Genomic DNA, 12877 nt, shown 5'->3' on the forward strand with positions numbered 1-12877 from the left:
AGATATCATTTTTATCTCGCTACTTCTGCTTCAAATGTAACGTGAAAACCTTCCTGACAGTTATTTACTAATATTATAAATATTGTTGTAATTTTTGGAATAACAAAACTTCAAATTTGCCCGAAATCGTATATTATGGCTTGAATAAAAATATGAAAACTAGGAGTTAAAATCAAATCAAAAATCAAAGAGAGGTGCTTGCGGGGTTCGAACCAAGATCGAACTTCCAAATAAATGTATTTACCACTAAGCCATACCAGAGATATGATTAATTTCGGTGACAATAATAGCAATGTTATTCCCACTCAGTGCCTCACTCGTACATTCTATTTCTGGAATGAATTAATACCGTCCAAATAATGTAACACAAACCTTTATGCTGACTTTTAAAATTGTTTGAACGTTGGGAGTATTATTTTCAAGTTAAATAACCAACAATGGACTATTGACAATGAAAGTTTCTTTGCAGGAAAAACATCGCCCGTACAATATATGGCGTGACAGTAGCCACGCACAAAGATAAACATTTCAACATGTTCAATATACGACTACGAATATACCCCAACCAAAATTCACGAAATTTTCAGGCAAGCTAACTTAAGTTATTCTATAACATGACACCCATTTTTGATTCCGGCGCTTTTTCTTGCTTGATGATATGAACATTTTTGTGTTCGTGACATGCAATTTTTCTCATACTTTGGACATGTTCAAGCTTCTTTTTTTCCCATTTAATTCAACTTTTACACGTTATTTGTTGTTTTACACAAATGTTTGATGTCTTATCTGTGGTCAGGGTACATGAATGATGCAATATACGACCCGTGTCTTCCATTTCTGGAGCTATTTTGATAAAAAGCGTTTGCCGGCTAAAATTTCAACATTGTGTTACGTAACCCGTGTTCACCAACCCGTATAAATTTTCTGTCGAACAAAAGAGGTCACGAAGTTGCTGTCGTACTGTATGCCTATGCCATGTTTGGATATCTTTACACGTCATCACTCAGGTGACTAATTCAGGTTGGTTGGATGTATGATTTATATTAAAGCAATAATATACGATTTGCATAACGAATAGATTCTTATCTGTTTTCCACAATGAGTGATCACATTGTCCCCTTTTAATTTCGAGCTAAACAAATGAGGTAAAACGAAGAAAAAGCTATTTCATTATAATCATCGTCAGTACGTGTATTCTTATCGCACAAAAATTACGTTTTCACGTTCATTTGTGCTTCTCTATGCTATTATTGCTATTTACCTAACTACAAAAGTAATCAGCATTCGCACTACGTTGTTATTTTGTGCTCTTATCTCAAAAGTCATGCTTTGTTTTCTATCTAAACCACGGCACTTTTGCGCTACAATGTAGTATGTTCTTGTAGAAAGAATCACGCTTTGACATTGACTTGTGCTCGTATTATTGCTATTTACCTACTACTCAGCACATTCGCGCTACATTGTAATATTCTGTGCTCTTATCGCAAAAATCACTCTTTCACGTCGACTTATTCTCTTTTGTGTTATTGTTGCTATTCAGGTCAGTTTTAATACTAATAGCGCCTTAATTCATGTGAAATTATACAAAAATACAAGGACTCATATAACAATAGGCCCTAATCATGATAATTATATAAACAATTTAATTTGGAATGGTCAAGGAATTATCAGCACACTTGGACAATGGACATACACCTAGTATGTATACAGAATATGGAATTCAGCAGACATAATTTGCGAGAAGTCATATATGCATAAATTCATATCTTTGTACCGAGTGGTATTATAGGTATTAATTGTGAGAAAACAACGAAAACAGTCATTGTTGTGCACCACGTTTTCTTTTTTATTATGGGATTTGTGGAAGAATTCCAGCCAGCTGATACACATGTATTACAGCCCTGCTGGCCTGTGCAAAAGGCCGCTCACATTAAAAGATTCACAAAATAGAGATATATTACAAAGGCCTGACTCTTTTCTCAGCGTAAAATAGGTCAGTCAAAATCAGCATTTCTATAAATGGCTTCAGCATCGGATGAAATACAAATCGGCGAGGAGGAGTCACTTACGATCCAAGAGCAGTTCTTTAAAGCAGCACAAAACGGGAATATCAGTGTATTTATGGACCTGTTGAATCGAAAAGATGAGCTTGAAATTGACTTGGAATGTCAACACGCTAACGGAGATACCGTGCTGAAACTTGCTATTAAAGAAGGATACTCAGGTAGATTTCGGTTTGTTTGTTTGTTTGATGTTATTGAGATTTAAATCATTTTAGCTGATATTTGCTCGAGAAGTCTACCCAGGAATCGTTCACCGATAAATTCGAAGCTAGAGTTCTCGTGTAAGCTGATATTTTACCTCTACAAGAACCTGCAAGTGCAGGATCATCCCGAGAGAATCGGATCTCATAAAGCACGAAACCATCCCTAATAGTAATATATTGCTCATCATAATGTATAAAGTGCACCCTCACAAAAGCTTGACATTTGAGACATAGTATTTAGAAACTAGAGTCCATTTTTTGATGTTAATCAATCGTTAGGATCATGCGATATTTGGCAAAACCGCAATCTAATAACATATCAAGTTATCACGTTAAGGATATTTTTGGAAGAGTAAAAATAAATAACAGTGGGCCATTTGAATAATAAATACAGAACTCCATATTGGTGCTGGTTGTTATATTGTTTGGATATTTTATACTAATTATGTGATGGGAACTCACTATACATACAGGGCACAAATGTTACTCATTTCGGCAACAAATGGATGGTTAATTCTGCCCTCCATAATAAATGCAAGTGACTTTGGGGTATATGCATTGTCACTTTAAAAACATTAGCATGGTTAGTTAGACGCAAGTTAAGTGACCATGTACAGTGCACACCCCAAAATCACTTACATTATATTATAGAGCGCAGAATTAACCGTCCATTTGTTGCCGAAATGAGTAACATGTAATTGTGGACATAGCTAGTTCTGGCTCTAAGCCCTCGGACTATCTTCCGTGACTCGAGTATTTACCAATGAGGGCAGCTGTCAATTTTTTTTGTTCTGCACATATAAAATCAGAATTTTTCAACACATATATTCAAGTGCAAGCCTTAAAATTGGCTTCTTTAGAAACAAAAAATTACGGGAGATATTTATCATTTTCTATCCCAGTATCCTAAGATTTATCGTCTGAATATCAAATCGTGCATAGCAGTTACACGTGTATTGATCCCGGGTATTGATTTAGTTTCCTTGCCTGTACAAAATAATTATTTCCCAGGCGTCGTCGCTGTGCAGGGTGTTCCAAAAGTCTCGTTGCTATTTTCAACCGTCAGATCTTTCACAAGGATTGGCCAAGGGGAGATCATATATTGTAAATACAATTATTTGCATACCAAATAATAATGTCAATTAATTATGTGATGGGAAGTCACTATATACATGGTATCCCAAAAGACCTTCTATATTTTCTATTGAAACATACATGGTGTCCCAAAAGTCCTATTTTATATTGAAAGGTAAAATTATTCAAGAAAATATAGCCTTCAGTTATTCTTTATAACCATTTTATTCTATTTTTAAAATGCATCATTAAATAGTGTGACAATTCATTTAAAATATAAAACCAAAATCTTTAGTACAGCTGCTAAGCTCTCAAATCTATAGGGAGCCCTCTATTGTGCACTTTTTAGTAGAAGTAGGAGAATTTCCACACATGAAGTACAAGGTCCAATATTGATTTCAAGACGTGTAGCCATTTTGGATTTGACCCTGGTGACCGCTAGAGGTCAAGAAAAATCATACAGGGGTAAAAAAATGAAAATGCTCCGATCTAAGTCCGATCACAAGGATTAAAACAATGTATAGTTTGAGCTATCTGCGACCTACCGTTATGGAGTTATCGTGTACAAAAAACACATTTGAAAGTAAAATGTCACTTTTTTTTGGTTGTACAGGGGTACGACCTTTCATGACCTCTAGTGGTCATCAGGGGTCATATCCAAAATGGCTCCACGTCTTAAAATCAACACTGGACCTTGTACTGTATGTGTGGACATTCTCATGCTTCTACTAAAATGTGCACAATACTTCAGCTTGGCAGCTGTACTATTTGTGTGTTGAATGATTTTCATTGAAGCAGAAAATCCAAGGATGTCTGGATTTCTTCCAATATTTTTGTATTTTTATTTTTGTATTTTTTTGTCTTCAAATACTTTATTCAACTTTGCAAGCTTCAAACAACAAAGCAAAAATGGAGACTAATTAAAAAAAAAAATTTTATTCAAGTTTTTGTTTAAATTTGACCAAAGATAAAATTAATTGAAATTACATTACTTGTTGGCCATAGGTTAGGTTAATTGTACCAACTTCATAAAATTTGTATTCTATAGAATTGATTCCGCCACATTATAAAACTCTGAGGAGTGCAATTATTTTGTGATTGTGATAAAAATCAAATGTTTGTGGAACAGTCTGACCCAATTTATTGAAAGTATAAAACTGGTGATAATATTAATTCTAACAATACCAAAAATTACGATTTGAAAATACTTGGTACTTTAGGTCGGTAAACATGAGTAAGATTTAATCTTTCCCTATAGAGGCGTCCTTTTCAGAGGGCTGAGCTTTCGGAACTCTATCGAGTGCCATCTTCAGAGCTCTAAAGGGCTCTGAAGATGGCACTCCGAAAGCTCAGCCCTCTGAAAAGGACATCTTTAGAGAAAAATTAAATCTTACTCAATACCAAAAATTGTATTTTCAATATTGCACATAAAGAAATACATTATTCTAAATAGATAACAATAAAAAGAAGTAGTCGTGTTGAGTGTGTCGAGTCATCATGATCCCAGAGGGTGAGAGAAGAAGAGAAGGAAAACCCATCAAACCCCTAATGAGGGTATGTTCGCCCCGGGGGTGGGGGTCTTCGAAAAATATTTACGGGGATGTGCCACGCAGACTTTCGGATGCTGACTTTCTCTATAGACCTACCTACTTTTTGCTGTTTTTGCCAACCATCAGTATACCAATTTTTAACAAAAAGCACCCAAATTTGCCCTAATTCGGCACTTTTGTCCAAATACGCCCAATTGGGCGCATTGGTCTCCACTGAAAACCCACTCATCGATATATATACCAAAATTGCTGAAAAGGTACCCTAAAACCCTGGCACATCCCCGTATACCTTCAACCAGGGAGAACCCCCTCTCCGGGATGTTCACTCGCTCCATGAGCAACAAGACCAATAACTTATCAAGGCACACTTTAAGATCAGAAATTCAAATACTATTGCATGTTGAAAATATAATAAAAGAGGCAACACTGGCATTAAAAACAAAAGTGAAAATAATCTAAGAAACAAGTTCATATGGGAAAACACTTGAAAACAAACTAAAGTACCATCTCTGCAATAGCATAAATAATAACCTTAACTAAGCATTTACCTCCATTTACTTAATGACAAATCTTAACAATATTACACAACCCGTTAAAGAGATAAAACTTTCTCATGAATAATTCATAACTGTAGATCACCTACCATCTCAAGCTAGTGTGTTCCAAGAAACAAATTAATTGGATAAGAGGCAATAAATTCCACCGCACTTAACTTATTGGGAACAATACACACTCATATGAAAAGAATCACTTGAAATAACTTAAGTGTACTTAACATAAAACCTCAAACAAAGGAAGGCAATAAACAATGAAGACATAAACATTTGAAGAACTCATAAACTTGAGAATCAAAGGATGCCTACATCAATGAGGTAAATGACCTTTTCAAATTAAAGATAAACCATGATCTATTAAAATAATTTCAAAAGACAATAATGATGTGATGGAAAATAAGTTTTCTTGATGATGATTATGATCGATTAATTACACAACAGATAGAAATATAATTTGATATGAAACCAAAAACCTACATTAATTAAGAATGACACAATCAAAATAAACAAAATAATAAACATGGTAAAGAATGGTAACCTTAAATCCTAACATTTCAAACCCTACACTTATTATTAAAACCAACCATTCTAGTGCCGGTTACATAAGAATGAAACTCAGAATATAAGATAGCTGAATTTTAGGTAAAAGTAAATTGGGCAAAGATTTTAAGAAAACTTTGGTGTATCATTGATGTAAGATATTCAAGAGTTAGACTAGTGTAAAGACTCCATTGTGGAATTAAGCAGCTTATGGAATAAAGCTGTATAATCCTTCAATAGAAGATTTGTGCTAGGCTAATTCCGTGCTGAGCTTGAACTTAATGAAAATTGAGGTCACTGTGCAATTCCTCGGGTTTTTTTTTAATTCTCAACATTTCAGGATTGTTTGTGGACGGAGGTCGGGTGAAAAACGAAAAATACGTTTACATGACTTTGTCGAAATTCGACGTGTGACAAGAATGAATGTATAGATGACTGGGGGGGGGGGAGCTTACTTATTTGTATCTTCTATACTATCCATCATATACCCTAGGCCCTGCATAACAAAATTCAACAATATTCAATATCCAAAGCAATATCCTCACTACAATAGGCCCCCAAAACAGAACTCCCACCCCACATAATCGCAAATTGACACGAAAGCTTCATTCCATGAAGCATTTCTCTCGTATTTGATCATCATATCCCGTCCAGCTCACATTGGGCGCCCCATTCCTTTTTTAAAGGAATTTTTATTTTTAATTTCCCTCATAGCTCATTCTGCACCTGATGAAAATAACATGGGAAGTTTGTCCACATGTCTTCGCATTTGTGCGTTGTGGCGTTGATCTGTTGTTTGTTTGTTTGTTGTTGTCTTGTGTTGTTTTTGTTCGTTTTTGGCTTTTTGGTGTTAAATAAAATCATAAAATCAGGCATCTTTTATATTGAGAAAATTTGAATAAATCATAGACAGTAACACCATGTCTGTCGAAAGAAATACAAAAGACTATATAAACGATCAATAAATGTATCATATAATAAACAATTTAATTTTGGAATGTTCTTATCAGTCTCGATGGGCCTTGAACACATTGTATACATCTATTTCCATCTTCTATGATTATAAAACAGGATTATATGGAATCAATAATTCAGTACACCATTGCGTAAAGTCATCCATGTATGCATTATGATTATCCAGTGCAGAGCAAGTCTTGATTTTTGTACGGAGTTGCAGGTAATTGTGCGGAAACAACGAAAACAGTAAGGGCGAATTTCTCGACGGGTGGCTTAGCAGTTGGCTTGTCTAGCCTCAAGGCTTAAGAGGTCGTAAGACCAGGCTTAACTGAAAACACGTTCCCCGAAGCACGGCTACCATAGCCTCGAGGCTTCGTTAGCCTGTGGGCCAGGCTTGTAGGATTAGCCCCAGGCTTCGGTAAAATTTGCATTTCTCGAAATCAGTCTTCTGTAGCCGTAGTCTACGCAAGCTTGTTAGGCCAGGCTTACAGCGGCTTTTCTTGGCCCTGCCTCAGAGCAGGTCTTAGGTCGTAAGCCTTGGTCTATTTCAATTTACAAATTATTTAAATTGTAACGCAAAGTTTATCTTTCATATTTTTAACGGTCTTTCAATTAACATGAGTAAGCAGTCGCGTAACTAGGGGGGGGGGGTAAAGGTAAATTAGGCCTACTTCTGAGAGTTATTAATTAACCTCATATTTGGTCATTTTAACCTTAAAAACTCAATTTTTAAGGTTAAATAAATTGCATTTATCCCACTTTTGTACCATTGGCCTATATATCACCAGCTTTAATAGCTTAAATATGGCATTTGTACCATTTTTTTTTCAATCCAACCCCCCCCCCCCAAGTCAAAAAGAAATCGACGCCAATGTTCCGGGGACACATTCCAAGCAGATCCCATAACTCCTCAGACCCACTCCACCCCTTACAAACCCTAACAGCATGAACGATGCCTGCCCCTCATTTATTATGTTTGCCCCCGCTTTCCCCCACCCCACCCCCAAATGAAAATATCTAGTTACGCCACTGTGGGTAAGTAATTGTTCGATTTAGTTGAACATTTCAGCATTTTATTTTAGTGTTCATTTGAGTTAGTTGAATTTTTTAAGTAGCTGACGTTGCTATCATAAGACCTACTCATTTTGAATGATGATTTTTTAACAACGAATATAATTTTTTTTAAATTCTTTCATCATCATCATCATCATCATCATCATCATCATCATCATCATCATCATCATCATCATCATCATCATCATCATCAATATGAAGACCTATATGATACCACCTGTCCCTATCCAAGCCTTCATAGTTTGATACTCGTACTTTTCATAAGTAGGCCTATTACAATATTATTTTGGAGTGCCTATATTATACCAGGTTGGACATCAATTTAATACAATAGAAGAAGGACAAAATTGGTAAAGATATAGTAAATATTTGAAACGAAACAATAATGCATGCAGTATTAAAACTGAATTTATGGATAAGATGCACATAATATATATCTTCTACTTAAATAATTATAAATATTGTACCACCAGATAACTTCATGTGAGATCTGAGAAGACTACTGATATCAGCAGTAGATAGCACGTTGGTTGCTTTCCTTTTTAGGGGAATCACAGATTCCTTACAGTTTTACCCTTTTTGGGATGCAAAGAAAAAATCACGAGTATAAAGCATAGACGTATCATTCATACACGTTCGACTCATAAAAAGTCAATATAATACATAAAAGACACAAAAACAGACACAATATTCTTGCATCAAGTTGTGTACGGTATAAGCCCAAGCACAAGACCGCGGGTCCAGGCTAGTCTTTGCGTCGGGAACATTGCGATAATGAGACGGCAACCTTGTTAGTACGGTAAACCGTGAGGACCACAGCTTATGTACATCTACCTCCGACAGCCTATACAATTAAGTCGCTGGTTGAAAGGGACGAGGTTGTCAAGCGTTAAGCCTGCAAGGCCACTAAGACTTGGATGAATTTGCGTTGAAGAAATCCGGCTAGAGTTAAGACTCGGGCTTCGAGAGCGGGATAGGCTTAGTAGCCTCAAGGCCACCTTAAGACTACGGCTTAATAAGACTCCTGTCGGGAAACTCGCCCTAACTGTTTTGCACCCCGTTTTCTTTATTATTATCAGTGATACCAACGCCGCGCCTTAGGCGCACAATTGGGCTACTTGGCGATCACTTGCCGCTACTCAAAAAAGCATCGCTACTTGTCTAAAATTGGGCTACTTTTGCCAGTCTCAGGCCGCGGCACTAATTTGATGTATTTTCCTTTCCTTTTTGGAAGCTTAAAAAATTGGGCTACTTGAGAATCCTTTACCGCGGCCTGGCGAGTCAATGCGCCGCGCCTTGACGCTGAAAAGTTTTGGCAACACTGATTATTATGGGAATTACCGGTATGCATGGACGAAACCAGTGAGCTGAGAGACTAATTCGATATGTATATAGCCTGGCCAAATAACCACTCACGCCAAGTTTATGGCATTTGATATTATGTGTTTTGTATAAATAAGGAGTTGAAATCATGCATGCACGAGCCTTTAATTTAGATGATAACTAATGGGAGATAAATTGCGTTGATAGACCTGTTGGTCATTTGATAACTTTTTCTAGCGTAACACCAGCCTTTCTAAAATGACTTCAGCATCGGATGAAGTACAAATCGGCGAGGAGGAATCACTTACGACCCAAGAGCAGTTGTTTAAATCAGCACAAGACGGGAATATCAGTGTATTTATGGACCTACTGAATCGAAAAGATGAACTTGAAATTGACTTGGAATGTGAAAACGCTAACGGAGATACCGTGCTGAAACTTGCCATCAAAGAAGGATACTCAGGTAGATTTTGGTTTGTTTGTTTGTTTGTTTGATGTAATTTGTTTTAATTTTATGCAGGAAAGGACTGTATAAGGTGGTACTACACCCACTAATAAATTTTGTGACTAATTTTGCATTTTTCTAAAAAAATAACTACACACAGGTAACAAAAGTTATGTATATTATAGGGGCAAGGAATCTAATTACTTTACCGAAATTTCAGTGATTCAAGAAAAGTGGTTCATATTAGAAATTAGATACATTCTATCGGTACCTCTTTTCTTGTCAAACGTACAGCTTGTCTTGAGTCACTGAAACTCCAGTGTAATAATTGGATTCCGTGCCCCTATAATATACATAACTTTTGTTACCAGTGTGTTTTTATTTTTTGAGAAAAATTTAAAAATAGTCATTCATCAAGTGGTGTAGTACCACCTTAACTACAATATGACTAAAATACAAGATTTCGCATTGTTTGATATATTTAATTTTAATTTTATGCATGCAGGATATTGTCCTAGCCCTATATCACATTAGCTTAATTTTAGCGGGATCTAAATCACTTTTAGCTTATATATAAGCCTATTTTTGCTTAAATTACAATAATAATTAACTTATTAATCTTCTTCTTCTTCTTCTTCAATCCCGTTGTTAAAGAGTACAATATAAACTTGAACTATGTCTGTCCAAATGAATTATTATTCTTATATTATGAGTTGGGTTACAATGCATTGTATACAGGCTGTCCCAGAAAAAATTACCGAGTGAATAAAATTAAACGTAAGTCGAGAAATATACATCAGATTCCAAACATTTAAAATGTAACGCATAGCCTATTTTATTGTGCATCACATACGAAAATTTTATTTGATTCAGTTGACTGGTTGCGAAAAAATTAACGATTGCATAATGCGTGCATTACTGCAGTTCATTCCAAGTTTGATCAAAAGGGCCTTTTCATACTCGCTCACCGCTTCCTAAAGTTTGCGTATCTCATTAAATTTAGTCCACATTATAATCCAACGATGTTATGTTATTCATGCTTTCACTGAAGATGAATAACGGTTTGTCCGAGAAAACCTTGATTTCTATAATTGGAAGCTTTCCATCTTTAATTCCTAGGCTGTGCAAATTATGTTATATTTTAACTTTCCGAAGAACATTTGAGCCAGGAATGACAATGATCAAGTGCTTACAGCTTTACGTGTGATTTTTGTTAGCATGCAACATTAATATTGAAGTTTTAAAGATTTAAACTTTGCATTACAATTTCTTGGAAATATTCCAAAAACATTAATGTGTGTGAGAATTTTTTTAAGCCAGCTGGAATTCTTTATGCAATAGTTCTGTATGCAATATTTATATCAACATTAACGCAAAAAGATATTTACAAGTACCGAGCATCATCTTACATGCAAGCTTTCATTTTCAATATCGTGTAGGTTTTCAAATTTGAACAAAACCTAATAAATGTTTTACAAGAAACAGATTGTTTTAAAAAAATGAAAAGGAGTTCACTGAACAAAATATTGACAGTCAAGTAGTGTGCATTGAGTTGAATGATCTTTCTTTCTTGGAATGAAGTGAATTGATGCATGCGTTATGTAATCGCTCATTTCTTCGTTATCAGGCAACCGATTCCAGTAATATTGGCGTATACGATGCAGAATAAGATTGGCTACACGTTGATGTTTAGATTTTGGGATTTTGATGTTTATTTCTCGACTTACGTCCAAATTCATTCGCCCGGTAATTTTTTTATGGGACTCCCTGTATTGACTAGTTTGTAACTTTGTATAGCAAATTATTAACAATGCAGAGGACTTCCTGAACCTTAAATTACTGTACTCTGATTATTAAAATGTTACATTCTACAATGGTTTAAACTGAATGGTATTTTCAAGGCTTCTTGACTCGATGACTATTGTTCAGTCGACTGTTCTGAGAAAGTTTGTATAATATTGTATGTATTATTATGTTTGCTTTTGTCATGCGTTGTTATGCATCGTATCACTCAGTATTATGCATTTTTCAGTGTTGGCAAAGCAATTTGTTCATTTTTTTTTTAAATGAAGGTATTTTGCTATTCTTGAAGGTCAGCACGCAAATGTCGCAATTGTAATGTGCCCGAAACACGGTGTTTTTGTGCTAACAAGGAAGATGTACCCAAATTATTTTTGGGGGGGTATACCCACTTGTAAAAATGGGGCCCCCCCCGTTTTCGCCACCTGTGATTATTATAGACAGCGGATAGCTTCAAAAGATGCCTAAGATAATCAGATGCAATCTTAGACATCCAAGATGTATCGCGGTAGACTTAAATCAAGAAATCACATGACCAGAAATCCCAAACAGCCAATCATAAGTGTATTCAAATATTAATCAATATGAGATCTACGATTTTACATGCTATTGCTAAACAATTTAGCATGTGCAAAGGGTGGGGTGTGGTAAATATTTTTGGCAACCCGAAAGAGGGAACAACAGCAACTTTCATTAATCACTGATTTTGTTACTTATTTTGAAAAACAAAACAAAGAAATTTGAAGCCCGGCCATTTAGAACTAGGAATTACATGTTCGAGGTTTCTGCGGCGCTGTTTCGGCTCTTATGCAAAGGTTCCATTTAAAAAAAAAAGGGTCATGTTCTCACCCAATGACCCTAAAGCCCCAAAAAGTCTCATTTGCGAGCGTAGCGAGCCAAAAAAAATGGATTTCTTTTTTATGTCATTTTGGCCGCAGGTCCAAATTTTGAAGAAAAAAAGCCCACCTTTTCAAAATCCGTCCCCCTAGTCCAAAAAGGTCCAAATTTTGAAAAAGTCCACTTTTTCAAAATCAGCCCCCCCCAATAAATCCTGGTTACGGGCCTGATCTTGCAAGATGATGAGCCCAATGTCATTTCTTCATCTTAAAGGTGGGTAACCTGATTGACAATCTCATCCCCCACTTTACCTCATCAAAATGCTGATTTTGGTATCAGATGAAAGCACATATTTTTCTCATATTAAACATATTGAAATTTGGCATTCCAAATTGGTATATTTCCGAAGAAATCATCAAAAAACTGCCAACTTAGTCTCAAATATGGTATACCACTT

General features: G+C 35.6%; 1 protein-coding gene across 1 annotated transcript in view; it reads left to right on the forward strand.

Annotated features, from left to right (window-relative positions):
- LOC140164934 (short transient receptor potential channel 7-like) overlaps window positions 1-12877 on the forward strand; it is a 107411-nt gene that overhangs the window by 58658 nt on the left and 35876 nt on the right. The window contains exon 2 of the mRNA XM_072188332.1: window positions 9576-9801. Within this exon, the coding sequence (XP_072044433.1) occupies window positions 9597-9801 (205 nt within the window). The 5' untranslated portion in view covers window positions 9576-9596. The remainder of the gene's footprint in view (window positions 1-9575; window positions 9802-12877) is intronic.

This window comes from Amphiura filiformis, chromosome 11 (assembly GCF_039555335.1).
Source record: "Amphiura filiformis chromosome 11, Afil_fr2py, whole genome shotgun sequence".
In the NCBI taxonomy this organism is placed as follows: Eukaryota; Metazoa; Echinodermata; class Ophiuroidea; order Amphilepidida; family Amphiuridae; genus Amphiura; species Amphiura filiformis.